The sequence below is a fragment of the Puntigrus tetrazona genome, chromosome 9 (assembly GCF_018831695.1).
Source record: "Puntigrus tetrazona isolate hp1 chromosome 9, ASM1883169v1, whole genome shotgun sequence".
NCBI classification, from domain to species: domain Eukaryota; kingdom Metazoa; phylum Chordata; class Actinopteri; order Cypriniformes; family Cyprinidae; genus Puntigrus; species Puntigrus tetrazona.
Genome location: NC_056707.1, coordinates 4,088,563 through 4,108,476, shown reverse-complemented (window position 1 = coordinate 4,108,476; position 19,914 = coordinate 4,088,563). Strand labels below are relative to the sequence as shown.

The window sequence follows — 19,914 nt, the reverse complement described above, 5'->3', positions numbered from 1 at the left end:
CAATGGCCTGCTTTGGAGCGAATCGCCTCCTTTTAAAAGTTAAAGCAATTTTCTCGAGAATGGCCCCGCAGAAACGCCGTGCATTACTGTATTCAAAATGACCAAATAATGCTCCATTATAGCGGCTGAACGCTGCCAGTCAGGCTGGATGCAATTTACTCCAAAGCGCTTTGCTTTAAATTCCCTCCTATGGAGAGAGCTGGGGAGTATAAAACAATTTATTCAAATCCAAGCGGCGGAGTCTCGAAAATCCCTTGATTTCCGCAATCACTGCAAATTGACGGAGGAACAATTAACACTATTAAACGTCTGTTCAGCATAAACAAATTGGCTCGAGGCTCGGAGAGGTTTAGGTTACATATTTGGATATGTATATATATATGCTCGTGTGCTGCTGCTGATGCTGCGGGTGAAATAAAAGAGAAGCGTCTGATGTGCGTTTCTTGCCAGTTCAGGACAAGTGAAAAAAAAAAAAAAAAAAACAGGCCATTAAAAAGACTGCTCGCAATTAATACATTCACTTCGAGTGGTTTCTTTTAATTTGTGGATCGATTGCCCCACGTGTCGGATACGCTCAATTTAAAGCGGCGTTTTATAATAAAGAAAACAAACATTAAAAACTGCGCTAGGAGGGAGAAAAATCAGTCATTTCGTTTAAAGGCAAGCAAGCAAGCGTCGATTCTGGTCGCCAGAACTGACTGGATCTCACACGCTCGGCGTATTTAAATTAAAACTCGATTTGTGTTAAAAAGCGCAGTCCGGCTGGTGGCTCGCGAGCACTTTTCTGCGGTAATTAGGAGCCTATTACAAGTCATTAGATTGATCAATGTACCTTAAACAATGTGAGTGATTTATTTGGTAAGAACAAAACGCCGCGCATCTATTGTCTTGAGCCCGAGTGACGATATACATCCATCACGGCGTTAAACAACACGAGATGAATGATTAATCCGGACCTATTCATTAAAAGGGTCCGGCCCGCTCCAGAAGCCCCGGGTTCGCACAGAAGCGGGGAGAGAGAGAGAGAGGGCTATTCAGGGGAGAATTTTTGTCGGTTGCCGCTGGGATTAATTTGTCCCCACCCTTAAGAGGAAAAGCGCATTTGTGGATAATTAACTAATCTGGCTCATTTTAAAATCCCTCTCTACTACAGGTCCTTCACTTGATCACCCCAAACAGCCCGGTTTCCACCCTCTAACAATTCAAAGGGAGTCAAAACAAATATTAACTCGCATCCCGGTCGCTTTTTTCGCAAACAGTGTCACTTTCTCGGTCGCTTTTCTTATCGAACGTCTCTATTTGGGGGGGGGATGTTCTGAGGCCGACTGAAAAAATGTCCTGCGTTTCGCGCACTTGACGATTTTGACAATAAAACAAACGCCCGTTTACGTCCGTTGACAGGTTCACGCGTGTCCCGGCGAGCTCGCCGCGATTCGAGGCTCCAAGCAAACGCGGGAGACCGGGTCTTCGTCTGCGCAACCGTGTTATTTTTTAATAAACCCGTACGCAAGCGCGCGGGCTCCGCGAGCGTCTTTACGCTGCTGGCGCAAAACAAAGCGCAGCGAAGAGAAACGCCTTTGTGCTTCCGAGCGGAACGTTTTCCCTCAATTATTTCAGTTGTTAGATTTTGGAGACTCGGGTGAAATCGTGGGTGGCTTTTTTTTTTAACGATTTGCAGATTCGTTCCGATAATAAATTCGCTCGTTTGTTCCCGCGGGCAGCACGCGTCCGTGCCCGTTGTTTTTAGGGCGCGCGGGTCAGTCTTTATAACAAGTGCTCGCTTAAAAAAAAAAACCCTGCAGCTCCTCCGGACGCGCTGCAGCTATTAATACAGCTGTTAATACATTAATACATCAATCAAAAAACAGTCGCGTATTAAACTAACACCTGTCGGATTGTTTATAAACTCTACTTTCAGATGAAGTCCGGTGTCGGGTGCATTTTAGGGGCCCACAGTTTTAGTCACATCTCTCTCTCTCTCTCTTTCTCTCATCATCCAGCGTTATTTCATCTTTAAAACAGGAGGAACAGATCACCAGGGTTGCAGCCTTCTGTGGCCATTTCAGTACCCAAACACGGTGATCTTATCCGTGCACATGATGATTTCATAATTTGCTCGCAGACAAAGAGCCTGTGGAGGATCGCTCTGACAAGCAGCGCGCGGGTCATGGCGAGGGATGTCGTGTTTGTTCTTAAGTGGCCAGTGAATGTTATCTGCTATTCTCCGCCTGTCACAATAGAGCAACAGTGACACTGCGCGCATTAATGCAAGACTAGGCTACCTCTTTGGAAATTTGCATATGTATGCCATATGATTTTTTTTTTCTCTCTCTCTAGGTGTTTGTCAATGTTAATGCTGTCTTGGGATTTTTAACTGCGGCATACATATTTTTAATTCGATTATATGTGTTATAATATATATATATATATATATATATATATATATATATATATATATATATATATATATATATATATATATATATATACAGAGAGCGAGAGAGATTTATTCTTTAAAAATATTTTTAAATGACTGAATTTGATATTGTTCAGTGCATTTTTTATTAGCAGGTTTACCAAAACAAATCAGGACAGTAAAAAATTTTTTTAAGCACGTTAGGGCTCGTTTCCGAGTGGAAGCGTGTCTGTCGTTGCAGTGGCAATCAAGAGAGGCTACTGGTTCCGTCAGGATCCAGCTCAGTTAAACGCACGCGCCAACAGGTGCCTGGAGGAAATCCGCCGCCTCACGGCTCGAACTCTACACGACGAGGCCGTCGCCTGTAATTTGCGGCTCAGAGGGACGGGTTGTGTGGAGGAGAGGTGCTGCGGTCCACCACTGCTCGTCTCTGTAGTGACCGTGTGACTGACGGCTCTGTCCAATCGGGTTTGGACTCGTCTGAGACCTCGTGAGGCGCGAGCGCTTTGCCGTGGACTCGGGACAGACGGAAAGATGTAATTAAACTGCGTACGCGGGCCTTACAAATAGAGAGCACCGTCACGATTTAAATATCACGGTGTATGAGGACGATAAGATGCTGCGCCGTGCATTGCCATAAATATATACTTGTCTCTTATTTTTCTTTAAGGGTCTGTTTAGTATTGTTTCAGTAGTATACGAAAGACCATAGTTCATAGTTTATGAAATTTCCATCTGATACCATCAGTGTAGTATTTGCAAACGTAGCATGTTTTGTCTTTTGTTTTTATTTCCTTAAGAAGTCTCTTATGCTCACCAAGGCTGTATTTATCTGATTTAAAAATACAGTGAAAATAGTAATATTTAAAAATATTAGGAACGTTTAAAAATAACTGTTTTCTATTTGAATATGTTTAAAAATAATATAATGATAAAATTTATTCCTGCGATGCAGAGCTGGATTTTCAGCATTTAGCACCCTTACCCCACTCTTCTTCAGTAACATATATATATATATATATATATATATATATATATATATATATATATATATATATATATATATATTAGTCAAACAAATATTTATGCAGACTTTAGACAACTTCAACATTTCTCACAATATCACAGTTTATTTTGGAAAATAGTAATAAAATTTGACAAGAACTCAGAGTTAAAATTCTTTTATTTATTTATTTTTAAAGATTTAAAAAGATTTTTTGGGTGTAATTTGAAACAGTTTGCTTTATTTTGTAAGAATCGCTTACATAAATGCACTAAAGCGTCCTACATTTACTAGTAAAAAATATCAAAAATAATCTCTGTTGTCTGTTTGACCATATCTATACATACATATATATATAGTCAGTCTATATATACAGACTGAGTGTATATTATGATATTTCTTGGCCTTCATCTTTAGAAAGTCCAAGCATGCTGTCTTCAGCTGTTTACAGAGAGGTTCCTTCACTACTTTAGAGGTCACTCTTAAAGCGCCCTTGAGTTATATTCTGCTGTCAGATTGGACGCGTGATTCTGGGCAGCGAAAGACCTCGAGCCCTATGTCATCAATCTAAAGCAATTTCAGCCCTATTGGTTTTTGCGTTTGAACCAAGCAGTCATTCACATTCCCAGCAGCAGGTGAGCTGGAGACAGCTGGTCTCGCGGTCAGCCTTCCCCGAGTGAAGGACTCTTCAGCCGAGGCAGAAATCGCTCATCCCGCTCAACATGGGGCCGTGGTCTCACACCACCACTCCACCCGCGCAAACAATTTAGCCCCGAATCCCAAATCCAACAGATCTATTATGGGATTAAAGGCCTTGTTATCAGGCTTTGTGCTGGAATAATAGCCGAGCGTCACTTCGGATTCATATGTTATTTTCCTTTGTCTTTTTGAAATGAGACAATGTTCTTTAGTGCCTGTGCAGTTCTGATCCAGTCACGTCTGTGTGTGTGTGTGTGTGTGTGTGCGCGTGTGTGTGTGTGTGTGCGCGCGCGCTGTGTCTCTATTTTCAGGAAGTCACCTCGACACAACAGCGCACCGCATCTCAAGGCTTCCTCTTCCGCATCATTGAGCCAGATAAAAACACTGAATCCAGGCACCACCAACGCTGCCATTTGCCCTCCTCGCAACACACACACACACACACGCTCACACACACCTGCCAGGTATGGGGTTTGTCTGTCTCACACGTCTGTCTGTCTGTCTGTCTGTCTGTGTTTGCTGAAGGCTTCCTTTCTGCACCAGACACGGTCAATTAAGGTGCAAGAATGGAGAAAATAAATATATCGGGCCCTGTGCATTTTAGAGTCCTGTCAATACTACGAAATGACTAATCAAATAATTATATTCTGGTTTTGCTAACTTCATAACTGTTTTGGAGCACCACCCAATCGGCCACTTTCCTCTAGATGTTGACCTTATTATATTTATAGTGGCTCCAAAATGCTTTTAGACAATGCATATTATTAACTATAAAAATGTGACAAAATGTCTAAATACACATTAATTCGTTTATGTATGCATTTATTTATTTGCTTGATATGCGTGCTTTTAAAACGAGGCATTTATTTAAAACAAATACTGCTTGGTTTTATATTTTGTATTTCATTTAACTGCAACATTTTAACTGGGCAATACAACTTTTATTTTATTTATTACATTTTTATCTGATCTTGTTTTATGTTTGATGTAATTTAAATTAATTTGGTTAAATTTAGGGGTCAAATTGTTTAATTATGATTAATTGCATTTACAAAAAAGTTTGTATTTACATAATATATGTGTACTGTACTGTACAGTATGTGTACTGTGTATATTTATTATGTATATATTTCAGAAAAATTATATATATATATATATATATATATTTTCTTTATTAATAATATTAATGCTAAATTCTAAATATAGGCACGTAAATACATGTAAATATTTTCAAAATATGTATTTATATATACATAATGAATATACACAGAACACGCACATATATCATGCAAACAAAAACTTTTACTTTGGATGTGATTAATCACAATTATTCATTTGGCACATTTAAAAAGATATATAACTTATAAATATATATAAAAAATTCTAAATATATTCACACATACAGTATCTAAGCACTAACGTTTTTTGTGTATATGCCGATATTATGCCTTAAAATGTAATTTAACATTCAATAGGCTGCAAGTTGTGTGTATGTTGTCAGGGCTCAGAAGTGGGTGATGTATCGTCGATCAGAAGTCTTGTGTCGGTTTTCTCTGATGGTTTCTGTCAGGGTGTGTAGGATGTATATAATGTATGTTTTTCTGTCAAGGAGGTGTGTGTGGTATGTAAAGGCTTCCTGTCACGCAATAGTTTTATGTTGGGAGTTGAGTCATGACTGAGAGCGTCTGTCTGGCCGAGTCGGGATGGGACCGCACCTGTTCCTTCTCACACACGTTTACCTCAGCAACCGTGAGCAATGCAGTGACTCCCTATAGTTTTATGGCTGCCTCGTCATGGAGGTTAGTCATCGCTGCAGAGTGCAGGAGTCTTCAGATATATATCCAGAAAAGTGCACCCACATGTTGGCATGTCGCTTAACACAAAATCACACGAGACATGATTCAGAGTGTGTAGTTTTGGTCAGAAAGACGTTTGCACGATAACAGAGTCGTGTTGAACCATCTGCAGCTATTCAAAAAGTTAGTTATATCATGCTCAAGCTGCTACCCTCAGCTTTGCTACCCTCACTACTGTTCAAAGGTTTGGGGCTCATAAGAATTGTTGCTTAACATTTTTGTGGAAAACAAAAGCGTTTATTTGAAGTAGACTGTTTTTTGCAACCATATAAAAGTCTTTAGTGAATAACAGTATTAGTTTCTTTCAATCAATCAACTGCTGATATTAAGAAAGGAATTTAAAAAAAAACAGCAACAAAAACAAAAAACTTAAGTTAAAGTTAATTAAAAATAAGAGGAATGGATGATGTCAGCTGACCAGCAAAACGTTTATGGGACTACTGTGCAAGAGATCAAAAGTTTACATCCCCTGCAAAAGTGAATTTGACCAAAATAAGAGGGATCATACAAAATGCAAGTTATTGATAATATTCGTACTTAACTGAATAAGATATTTCACATAAAAGATGACACATAGTCCACAAGAGTAAATAATTGGAATATATATATATATACACACACACAGTTCAAAAGTTTACATCCCCTTGATTGTTAATACTGCATACTGATATTTGTTAACGCGTCCCTTATCCCTTGAAAGAACTGAAAAATCTTTCCAACAATGACTATATGATTTTGAGATGCATCTTTTCACACTAAGGACAACTGAGAGATTCATATGCAACTATTACAGAAGGTTCAAGCATGCATTTCAGCTAGGGGGTGAAAACTTTTGAACATAATAGAGATACATACTTTTTTTTCTTATTATGCCTAGATATCGTATGTTTTCATTTAGCACTGCCATTCAGAGGCTACATGTTAACCAGAAGACAAAATAGGTTCAATTTACCCCGATCTTCAAATTTAAATAAAATGTAAGAAAATAAAAATGCTGATCCTTAAAGGGGGGTGTAAACGTTTGATCTCAGCTGTATATTTCTGTACAAATCTTAGTCAGATTTCAGGAGTGTAATAACATGCAAATGGTCTCTAAGTAAACGGGCGCAAAACTCCAATTGGAGTTTAATAAGCTCTCGAATGCAAGTCAGCCACTAACAACAGCATAATAAACACAGCATTCCCAGAAGAAACAGTGGTCTAAAAAAAAATCAGTGGAAGAAAAAAAGGATCGATATCCTTGAAAGGCAACCCTCAATGTTTAAATGCTGCAAATGAAAGCCATGTTGTTTAACTGCCAATAATGAAATCCAAGACGAGAATTGAGCACGGCCTGATTTTGATATGCTCCTAACTGCATTTCTTTATCTTCATTAAGAGGCTGACATTCACAGCGGCTTAAAGACAAACTGTTTGTCTCTGTCTTATTATGGCGACTAACTACAAACTGTCATTTGGCTTCGGCGGAGCGGTCCACACTCAATGCTTATCACATGTCATCTCTGCGTGGCAGCACAGAAATTACGCTCCTCTCATGTTTCTTTTGTGCTCTCGACATCGTCTTTGTCTTACACAATTAAGGTGTTACACGGTAGAATAATTTAAATTGCCGGCACTAAAATGGAGACGGAGGCTCTTTTTAAAAATAGCAGAATTTGTTTACTGATTGTATGCAGCTATTGACTTTCCCATTACTGGAGAAGAGCTCTGATTAGTGGATGTGCCGTTTGCCGCGGGAGCAGGAGGCGGAGGGGACAGGGTTACAATAGCGAGCGCTTGTTCTCATTGTTTAGTGCATCTCTTTGCTCGGCATTACCGCTGGACACGGGAATAAAGGTGTCACCGCGGCCCGGGGGCCATTTTCTGACACGTTCTCAACAGCCCTGTTGATGCGAGACAGGCTGCGTCAGTCTCACCTTTGGAAACTCTCTGAAAGGCTCTTGGAGATTTTCATATTTTGCACGGTGGTATGCGTCTCGTGTTGGCTTCAGACTGCAGGTGAAAACCAAAATTCTGGAGCTGTGTGTAATGCGGATGTCTGTCAGGAAGCGATTGTTTTCTTTGGGTATGTCCACGTTCAGACGTGAAGTCCAAAGGGTGAAAGCCAGTCTATATGCAGTAATGAGTTCATATGTGAAATATTCCTGGAGGTTAACTACTTTTCTTTTGACGCTATGTTGTCTCCACCTAAATAACAATGCATTTCTGTTGTCTGAAAGGAAAACGTTTTTCTAGCGTAATACCATATCATGGTGCGCTGAGAGGTTTGCGGGAAACTTTTTTTTCTCAGCGAGCTGCGTGTGTGAGCCATTGCACAGCTGTTGGGTTAAATGTTTAGCCCAAAATTTGGGTTATTCCATATTTGACCCAAAATTGGGTTTCAACAACCCAGTATTTTATAGAGTGTATCATGAAGTTGTCTTTGCACATCTCTGTAAACTCCCCCAGTTAGTAGTAGAGAAGCTATTTTACAACTGTTGTCAGCTGCGCTATAAGCTGTTTATTAGGCCGTAGGCCGTAAAGTTTCATGCAAAATGTTGGGAAGCCCTTGCAGAATTTGTGAAAATGAGAGATATATATGTCCTGAGAGTAAGACATTTCATATAAAAGATATTTACATATAGCCCACGTAACAAAAAAATGATTAAATTATTAAAATAACCCCCTTCAAAAGTTTACATACCCTTGAATCGTGCAATTCCTGGAAAATCCACAACTGTTTTTGTATTTTTTGATAGTTCATGATAGTTCATGATTGTTCTGAACTGAGCACTTTTCTTCAGAAAAATTCTCCATCAGTTTTTCAGCATATTTAACATATTTCACATACTTTCCAACAGTGACTATGTGATTTTGAGATCCATCTTTTCACAGTGAGGACAACTGAGGGACTCAACTATTAAAAATATTTAATCATTCACTGATGCACAAGAAGGAAACATGGTGAAAACATTAGAAACATTAGAAAACATATTAAGCACATATTAATGCCTGATTATGCATAACCATATTTTAGATCTCTTAAACAACAACCCTAAAAACTACCGTACTAACCAGTGATAAGTAGCAAATTAGGAGTTTATTGAGGCAAAACTCATAGCTAATAGTTTGGTCTCCAAACTAAAGTGTAACCCTTATTTTGCATTATTATTGTAGTAAATGTTATAATTTGTATACATAGAATTAAGGAAGACACACATTTCATGTGTTGTCTGTCTGAATGAGCTGATTCACCAAAATGAAGCAGCTTTATATGAGAGGGTGGACATTTCGGCTTAAGATATTTGATTACCACCGAGCTGCATATGCCAACAATATCACCCAAAATAAAGATGTAGCATCTTGTCACGCTACATTGCTAATCAAAAATAGCTTTTCACTGGAAGAGAGACCAGGGGTCTGACCATTTCTGCTGGCATTAGCATCTGTCATGCAGCCACTGTATAATTTGGCAAAGTCTAACAATGTTACTGGCATCGGAGTGGTGGTTACAATACAGTACATGAATCTAGCCTTAGTGATTCCTCTTGTGATGTATTTATGCTACCTCTGTCCTGTTAAACAGTCTGCGTTCACTTTTTTATGATATTCAAGCAGATTTCATATGCTTCGGGTCAAATTACTAAACCAGATTTTTCAGTACTGCACCACATTTACCTTTACTCTACCACATTTCCAGCACTGCATATCAGTCTTATATAGATTGGAATACAATTTGGTTTATCTGTTCTTTGGATAAGCCATTTGTTGTGTAATGGCAGGGTTTGTCAGTAAGTGAAGTCAATGACGTAATATCTACTGCAATTGTTCAAACATTAAAAATTGTTGTGTGCACATAAATTCCTATCAGATTGTTAAATTAAGTGATTTTAGTGTTTCTAGATTAATAAAAAATGTCAGGTGGTGCGACCGTGATTTATCTTGCAATTAATTAATGTCCTTAACATGCATTACTCAATAATTCAAATTTAAATTCTGAAGCAAAGTATTGATTTTTGTTTTTTTTTCCTTCTTTGTTTCTAAACACTTACATTACTGAGAAATTATTTAATTGTAAGATAAACCACGGTTGCGCCACCTGACATTGTTTAAAGCTATGACAAATTCCTTTGGAGCGTCCATTAAGGCAATATGCTGGATAAAATATATGTGTAGCTGTTGGATGGTGGATCACGAATATTTTCATTTAGGTAAACAGGTAAACATCCAGTATTACAGTAATACAGTAATACATATGGCTGATGGACTGTGACCAGCAGGAGGGGAACAGTATATTAATATTTGTTTTGTTTGCTGGCCACCATGTATAATTCAGTGAAGCAGGTTTTTATGTGATTTATAACTTTTAGGATTGCTTATAATCAGAATTAAGAGTTGACTTGAGCAACTTGTTTTCTAAATAGTTGCCGTTTTTTCCTGCAAAAATAGACTTATACTGAAGAAGCGCCTCATATCTATACACTAGAGACTTCCACCACTCACACATGGCTTTTTAAATATGTAAAGCATCCAGTCTATATGGTTAGTCTTTACTTGTGTTGCATATTAAAAAGATTAAATGCTCCCAGAGTTCATTGCGATATTGCTGTATTTATGACTCCTTGTATGTTTAACCATATCCAGCTCCGTTTTTATCTTTGTCATAAACAAAGCCTGTGAATAGAACTGGAAAACCAGCCCATAAAACAGACACTTTTCTTTTATGAATTTACGGCTCACTGTTTTCCCTCGCCATTGTTTTCCTTGAACAGATTCCACTGAGCATAAATGGTTCCTCCACCACTTAACCATTAACAATTTCTGTCTTTGTTTTGTAATTATAGAAATGTTTTATCCAGTGTCAGCAGGGACATGTTTCAACATCCAGGGCTCTTCTTTTTATCTCCTGATTATATGGTAGTGGGAACACGCTTTTTCTTGCATCGAGATGAACGTTTGCCAAAAGCGTTGAGTGTTCAACATAAAACTGTTCTGTGACACAAATATCTGCCAGAAAATGTGCGAACGTGCTGCTTTTCGTGGTTTTATATGAAAGGTAATGCAGTCATTCAGACCTTACGGCAAACCGGAAAAGTCGTTTTTGATCGATTATAGGATTAGTGTAGAAAAAGGCTTTTTATGAGCATGATTGTCAGAGGGCATGATTGGGTTTAGTTTTGTGTTACTAGGTCATGGTATTGATGGTTACCTTCAGCTTGCGAAATATTCACTTCCAATATTTACTTGCAACATTGAGCTGAGGTTGGAAAGATCAGTTCATATTATCACAACATTGACAACAAAAAATTGTTTTTGCTGTTGTACAGTCGTTTGACCTCATATGATCTTATTTGCGAGACTGTGTAAGACTGTACTTTAGAACCTTCAAAAAATATAATTCAATAGAAGAAAACACAGTCGTGAGACATGCAAATGAAGCTGAACCAGTGAAGTCTTATAAAGTTTTACAAACCCCCCAACATCTTTGGTTAGGGGTAAAAAGACGTTTGATAAAAGCTTTACTGCTAGCTAACATCTAAACATTTTTATACAAGAGCTCACCAACACTCAGTAATATGATACTCAAGCGACAAACATGATAGCAGTGAGAAAACAGCAGTTCAGAAAGCATCTGATCATAGTGATGTGGATATGTTGGCAACCGATCTGCAATCGCCACTTCCAATCATATAGCACTTTATACAACACACTGCTTTAAATCGAGCAGACTTTCAGTTTTTAAAGTGTTGGTGTTGCTCTCAGTGAGAATTACAACTTGAAATAATGAATAATCAACCAAAGCCTATTGATTCATTGTCAACTAGTTTAACACTAGTTTAACCCTGAGCTCGTCTACCGCTTGCACCATGCATATTATATTAATTAATTGACATCATTTTATGTGCAAACACACTTCCTTGTTGGCCATTTCCCAAATCTGTAGGATTCTTTTAGTGAACCAGGCACTAAGATGATGCAAACAGCATGTTCAAAAAAAAATAAATAAAAAAAATGCATTCCCTCATTGTGAGTATTTGAAGTCCCACAGCAACTCTACCCCTAACCTTGGTAGCAGTAAATGTGAATATGATGAGAGATTTAGCAAAGGGGAGTTTATTAGACCTTTGAAAACCAACCATATCGCTGTGTATCGTGTAAAAGAATAAGTATCCGAACAAATCTGAACCCTTTTTAGATCATTTTTTGGACATAAGAGGGTGTCAGTCATTCGTTGTGTCTGGCTATGATAGTCCTGAATGTTTCACGGGTTTAACTGCTGCTGGCTGTATGGCTGTGACCAAACAGAGAGAGTGTTTTATCAGCGAGTGATTGGAGCCAGGCAGCGGTTGGACTGGAATTGCAGGCTCTTGCAGAGACTTTTGAAGTACGAGGAAATGTTGCTCAAACGTACACCCTGCAGTATGTGCCGAGATATTTTCCGGTACTCTAATGATTTCAAAAAGGCTGTGTAAACAGTGGATTTATTTTCACTCTGAGCCTCCAAAAACTATTAGAGAGGAGTTTGGGGATCTGAGCGCTGAAAACTGAAGCCTCGGAAAGAGCTTCACGGTAGCTAACCGATGGTCTACTTCAGCCGGGAGAATTGTGGTTTGTCTGTGAGTGTAGAAATCTTCCCATCTCATTTGCCTTAGTCTGGTACACATTATGAGTCTCTTTCCGTGCCGCTCTGTTATTCTTGCTCAAGTCCCGTCTGTGGCCCAAAGCTCCCCAGAGCCGTGCGTTTTCACATGCCGATCGCCGTTGTTGTGCTTGGCTTCTCTAAACGCACACCTTCTATAATGGCTACTGACACCGGCACCTGCACACAACTGCGTATCAAATGCAGCTCCGTGAAATTACGCAGACTACTGAAGTCGACTGTTATGTTACAGAGACTAACTGTAGAATTGCAGAAATCCCATTTTGTTTACACAGAGTTGGTATCAAGCCAAACAATGGAGAAGAAAGCCAATGTGGTGGATTCAAACGACTGGGAATATAGTCACACCCTGAACCGAGTTTTGTGGTGCTTTACCTCAGGATCTTACGTTTCAGCATCTGGGAATTCTGGAGCTGCTGGAAGCTGACCATATTTCATATTTCATCAAAATATCTCTGGGAGATGCTCTGTGATGTGGTTCGCTTAACATGTGTCCTTAGCGAGATAGCACACATGTCCACATGCTACAATAACCAGCGACCGTCTCTTTGTTGTGGGAAGACAGTCGTGTAATTTTTATCTCCCTGGGACAGTTTGAAAAGAAGGTTAACAAGTGCACAGAGGTGATGTAATGCATGTTGTCACGTTGTAATCTGGGCTTTCACTTTTATAGTATTGAGTGCTCATCTTTCTGACCACTTAAAAGAACGGTTAGTTTGGTTTTGATAACACTGTTCAGCAATTCAAGACACAAATAACTTACTCATATAGAAACAAACTGATAACTCTGAGATCTAAACTTAATGCATCCTGCACCGTTTGTGAACGCAATACATGCATTCATTGGAAAACGCAGCTATTTATCAGTTTACCAAATAAGTGGTGAATTCACATTAATTTGTATGATTTTTTTTAAGCAACAAAATCAAAATAAGGGTCAGATTACTAACACCATGCACTAGCACAAACCTCTTTTGGCATTAAAATAGTATATTGTCAGGATTTATTGGAAAAAAAACTGAAACACAAGCAATGAAAAGGTGCGGACTATCAGAAAAGGTGTGCAAAACTGAATTTAGTGATTATTCATTTGTAGGAATTGCGTTGATCATTCAGGGATCATTGTCTTGTTTACACTCCATAATCATGCTGAGTCGATTATATTTATGTATGTAAGTTGATTATTTCACTGTTGTTTAGACAGAGGCGCGTCTGACACAGAAGAGCGTACACTGTTTCCGCCAGTAGATATTCTCCCAAATAACGCTACGTGATGCAGAGAGACACAGAGGAAACTAACTGTTAAATAAATGTCATTATTTTTATTTTCTTTGTGTATAAAAAGCATTCCCGTCACTTCATAACATTAGGGTTGAATCACTGATGGCAGATGAAGTATTCATACTTTTCTAGTCTTCATAACTTGGCAGTCAATTGGACAGTTACAAGCCTCCTGGTTTTTTTTTCCAAAATATGAATGAACTAAGCTTTTACGAGTTGAGGGAACGACATGGGGTTAAGTGATTAATGACAAAATTTGGAAACACTTTATTTTGATGGTCCCTTATGAATATTCTGTTGACAATAAGTAACTTTGCTCTTCGTGTCAACTAACTTTCACTAAGCAGGCTGTCTGAATATTATCTGCTAGCTCTTTATTGTGATGATCTACCAACAGACACTCTACTAACTATAGCTAGCTTTTCAAGAACATGTCAACTTATTCTACTAATACTCTACCAACACTCTAATGAAAGTTAGTTAACAAATAGGTTCAAAGTTACTTATCGTCGACAGAATGTTCATAGGAGACCATCAACATAAAGCCAAACCCCAAATTTTCATTTTGGGGTGGCGTAACCCTTTAACCCAATTTGCACATGTGCTGTTTGTGCCTGATTATCATTGGCTCTGCTTGTTTGCACCGCTCTTAGTAGATTGCGTCGATCATTATGAAAATGATCTAAATGCAGCTGTGTTCTTCAACTTGAGCATCGTCAGTACAGTAGAACTTTTCACTCCCATCAGCACTTTTATGGGATTGTGCTCTGTTTAGTAATTTGGGTCCTTAACATAAAGGTCCACCCTTAAACCTCTAAGCCTCAACGGGGTGTAACAGTTCTTACGAATACCAATTTGTAAAATACTTACAAATTTATTATCAATTTTTCTAAACGTCGCAAAACCGAGTTGTTCATTTTAAAGGTTTTCAAGAGGCGTCTTCTCATCTCTAATTTTTCCCACACCCTACCGACAAGCATGGAGAGCATTTGTACCGTTTTTCCACATAAGTGCACACAAGTGCTCGAGGCACTAGACAGACACATACACCAGGTCTCGCACCGATGTCACAGCACAGTGATTTATCAAGGAGAAATCCTCCCGATGTACAGTACACACTACAACATTTACACACTCTGTCAGCACGATGAATTATGTGATTGCAGTCAATGAGAAAATCTACTGTATTTTGAGCGCCATTTACAGACAGGCGCGGCGAAAGAGAGCGAGCGAGAGGAGGGGGTTTCAATCCGGCGGCGCGTGTTTGCGGCCCGTGTTGAGAGACTGTCAGCGTTTAAAACGAGCATTTTGATTAGGCTCCGATTGAGGAGTCTCTCTCTGCCTTGCCTCGTCCTGGGTGATTAGACTAAAACGGTCGCTCGTCTTGACTGGAGATCGCAGCAGTTCCACATAACACGCTCCGTGATTGAAGGTCGAAATATTTTGAATTCTAATGGAGGCTGGCTGGATGAATTGCCTGAAATAGACTGTAGAATTTGCGAACAGCCTGAACCTCCCAATCCCTCCCCCACCCCCACCCAGCCCAAACGGCCCCGTGTCCGCTGTGAAAAGAACGGTTGGGAATGGCTGTGCTTGATGATCATAGAATTACTGGATGGTGATTCTAAACCCCTCAAAGAGGAGTTGCTATGGAGATCTCGTTCCAAACTGTGAAATGATTCCCCTCAGAAAGCCTGGAGAGCAGAGGGCTGAACACATCATTGTTCAGGTGGTGGTTGGTTAGGAAATTGCCGGTGGCTGAGCAATCACAGCGGCGGCTATAGTTAAGGATCTAAAACGGTTTGCTCTCGGAATGGTGTGGGACAACACGGATGTGCATATGATGGTTCCTTTCAATCAAGCCGCTCTCAGACGCACCGGGCCCGGGAAATGACAGACAGAGAGCTCCCGTGAAAGACGAATGAAAACCATTATTGTCTCTCAGAGCTAATGAAATCTGGGGACTGTCCTGATATATCTATTCTTTGACTGCATGAATCTCGGAGACCGGTTTGAAAGGTTATCTTCCCTGTCAAGTGAAACCTCTCAATGTCTCATCTCGCGGCGCACTTGGCCTTGTAATATTATGTTAATGAAGTATTTGGGGAAAAGATTTGAGAGAGCGGGAGCAAACATTTTGGCCGCGCCACAGATGAGATATTTTCAAGTTGCACGCACGTCGTCTTGTTTACGCTCCGCAAACGTGCCGAGTCCATTATATTTGTGTACATAACCGGATTATTCGGCTGTTGTGTAGACAGAGGCGAACGGCTTCTTCTTCTGACAGGCTCGTAAAGTAGCTTTTACGGTCTTGAATGCCAGGGCAATTGCAGCGGCACATTCGTGTAGAACATCTCAACAGCGAGCCAAGGAATGCAAGTGATCTAGATGCGCTCTTCCCTTTTCACGTGTGAGAACACGCACAGGAAGCGGCCTGCCGCTGAGGACTATAATTTGAGTGAATGATGTCGATCACATGATCTCGCAGCCGTCAACAACAAAGGAGTGCATGGTGGCATCAGAATCTGTCCTGAGTGCGTCGTGTGTTTTTCTGCGAAATAATGGACTTGAGTCGCACTGAATATCTGTGATAGAGCGAAACCTCAGTAATTCACATTGAATCATGTACATAGATAAATCACATTAATGTAATATGAACACTAAATTGCCGGGTTTAGGCCATAACAGAGCATATACTGGTAAGACTTTATTATAGGGTCTCTTAACTAGTTGCTTGTTAGCATGCATATTATTAGCCATTTATTAGTAGCACGTATTAATGCCTCATTCTACATGACCTTATTCTACATTCCTAATTCTACCCTAAACTTAACAAGTGGTTACTAGCTATTCGGAATTTATTCATAGTAAACTAAAATGATTCATATGTGTTGCAATTGAGCACAAATTACAGGTACCTGTGTATACATGACATTAAAATATGCAACGACTATAGAAAAGTCCTATGCATCGATACTTATAGAAGTATGCAGTTGTTGAACATATGTAATTTGGTCAAAGACAAAAAAGTGAAACAGTTTTTCTGTTTATGTAACTGCAATTTAGTTTTTTATTTTTCCGAGCAAAATAAATAGCATACGTTTTCCCCTGATTTTACAGAAGTAAAACGTCATTCAGTGTAACAATCTTCCCAGGCATATTTACAACAAAAATACGTTTTTGACATTAAAAGAATGATTGCTAATTCATTTTAAACACAATATAATGTTATATGCATGCTTATTCTTTTATATATTTTAATATGTAGAAGCCAGAATAAGCATGTTTTACATAAATATTGTGTTACACTGAATTACAATGTAACATTATTTCAACCAAATGTGAGATTTTATTCACCTGAAAACTTATTTGAAACCTTAAGGGTTACTTACATTTAATGTGGACATAAAATCGCTTTTGTAAATTTCTTAACACCTTTGATCCAGTTACAGTCATTTCCACACAGTAAAAAAAACCCAACAACAACAACAAAAACACTAGTTCTTTACTGCAAAACTTATTTTAAAAATTCTTATTTTTTTAATGTTGTCTTTTTTAAAAGTATTTTTTACCCCAGCTGTTCTTTGAAAAAAGTCTAAATCTCTTCACGGGCAGTTAAACAATCTCAAATGTGATTTCTTTGTGTGACTGTGTATATGAACACTTGTATTTGCTGGTGTTGTGGTCATAGCGATCTCTTTTCTCAGCGAGACTTTGGCCGTTCTGTTAAAGATGAAGGCTTTTGTTGGGTCAGACAGCCCAGGCACACCTGCTAATGGCCCCTCCAAACATACAGTAACTAAAGAACAGCAGTAAAATGGTAATTGCCAGATAGACTTGACTTCTGAGGCCGCTCTCCCTCTTTCCCTCCTCCAGAGCTCTTTTTTTTTTTTTTTTTACAGTATTTCTTGCGGCTGGCTGTGGCGCCGTGCCCTCATAAGTGCAGTCTTCTCAGAGAACTTTACCCAACCTGTTGTTAAAGGACTAATTGTGGAGATTTCCCCTCGGCTTCTCCTCTGCTATCCGTGTTTATTCAAACATCAAACAGACGCTTTCACTTACAGGGAAATGTAAATATTGGAAAAATGCAAGAGAGAGCTTAAGATGCATTGATACGATACGTTTTCCCACTGCTTTTTAATTAATTAAATACATCGAGCATTATTTTTGTCTAACAAAATTATACATTCATTTTAATATTAATACATTTTAATTGTAAAAGTTAATATTTATATTAGGTATTATGCACTTACATTTAGTACAATGCACTTATTATGTACATGCACGTTTTTACATAGTACTTCTATTTTTCAAAAATTAATTTCTATACCCATATCACCAAACCTGTCCCTAACCTTATCCGTATCCCACCTCAACAGCAGCAAAAGTGTTTTGCAATACAATATGAACACATTGTACTTATCCTTTTACTTAAGTACACAGCAGTTAAGGCCACTGCATATAAATTGCGACCAGAAATGAATAAAAACGCATGATCCTGTAAAACGGAGATCTGCATATTTATCGTAAAATTCAGCATGTATTGTGTTCATTGTGAATAACGCATTTTGAAGGAATCCCTGTGTGAAATGCTGAATATCGAAAGAGAGATTCCCTTAAGAAATCAAATAAAAAAAAAAAACAATGGGGCTTAAATGAGCAGATATATTTTAATATATTTCTGGCCATCCAGGAACGACTCGTGTCATTTTTTTTTCCCTTAAAGTTCAAGCATTAACGCGGAGAACAATAGCACATTTTCTTCCCAATCACTGCAAAACGGGGAGCCGGCAAATTGAAGCAGCAAAACAATAATTCCCTTGATTAGCCCCTTTCTGTGTGGGGTAAGTGAACTGTTTATACTGTGGAGTACCTCAGAGAGAGCAGAGCAACCAAAACAGCCTCATTAGCCGCGCGGTAATTGGATAACTTCATTTCGGCAGGACGACCAGAACACGTCATGACAGCTTTCTGCAAAGTGCCAGACTTTACCTTGCGCCTGACACAGGGCAGAGTGGCCTTCGTTAAATCTTTCCTTAATGATATTAAGACGCATTTGCCGGCGATTAATGGAAACTTGGACGCATATTTAAATTCGTTTTAATTTAATAGATTACAAATAATTTGTTATCGAAAATTATTTCCAAGTTATTAAACCGATTTTGTTGATAACCCACATAATCTTGGAATAGTAAGAAGTGAAGCCTTGGATGGATACAAATTAAAGCTTTTGTTTTGTTTGGTAACATATAGATTTAAAAATTAATAAAACAAAAGCTTCACTTTCTAATATGCAATGATTGTACAGATTATCAACAATAAACAACTTTGTAGCAGTTCCTAGAAAACAAACGGTTGCTTTTTAAGTTTTATGATTCTATGAAACAAAAGAATCTTCACTTTCTAATATTCCATTATTCTATAGGTTTGCAACAAAACAAAATGGAAAACACAATAAAAAAACTTAACTAATATTCTATTCTATTCTATTCTATTCTATTCTATTCTATTCTATTCTATTCTACTATTATAAAAAAACCAACCAAACTAAAACAAGTACAAAAAAGCTTCACTTTTTAACAGTTGTATGATTTTTTTATAAAAAGCTAGAAAAATGATCTCATTTTCAGTTTTACGACCCTATAAACAAATGAAACTAAATAATAGCTCACATTCGTAACAGGTCATAATTCAATATGCAGAACAAAACTAAAGAACCATTTATCGAGCTTCTAGATATTAACAACACAAAGGCTTCGCTTTCACGCAAAACAAACGATTTAGTTTGATAACAGGGAAACCGTTTTGTAAAACTTTAAAAGTATATTTCATTTCATTTTGAAATGAAATCATACATTTTGATTTTGTTTGTCTTTGATACGTAATTGGTAGAGTCTATGAGCAGGTCGCGCTGGAATTGGTGTGAATTAGAGTGAATTGGCTAATAATTATCCAAGCGAAATCGGTTTTTGTGTCATTGTTTAGGTACGTGAATCATCAATATTGTCTAGCTCGAACT

General features: G+C 38.4%; 1 protein-coding gene across 2 annotated transcripts in view; it reads left to right on the top strand.

Annotated features, from left to right (window-relative positions):
- The window catches only part of cir1 (corepressor interacting with RBPJ, CIR1), a 46,009-nt gene that overhangs the window by 11,567 nt on the left and 14,528 nt on the right, over window positions 1-19,914 (top strand). The window contains exon 11 of one of the 2 annotated variants that reach the window (XM_043248599.1): window positions 4,430-4,582. The exons of the other annotated variant lie outside the window; for it this stretch is intronic. Within the exon in view, the coding sequence (XP_043104534.1) occupies window positions 4,430-4,488 (59 nt within the window). The 3' untranslated portion in view covers window positions 4,489-4,582. The remainder of the gene's footprint in view (window positions 1-4,429; window positions 4,583-19,914) is intronic. 2 annotated transcript variants of the gene reach the window in all.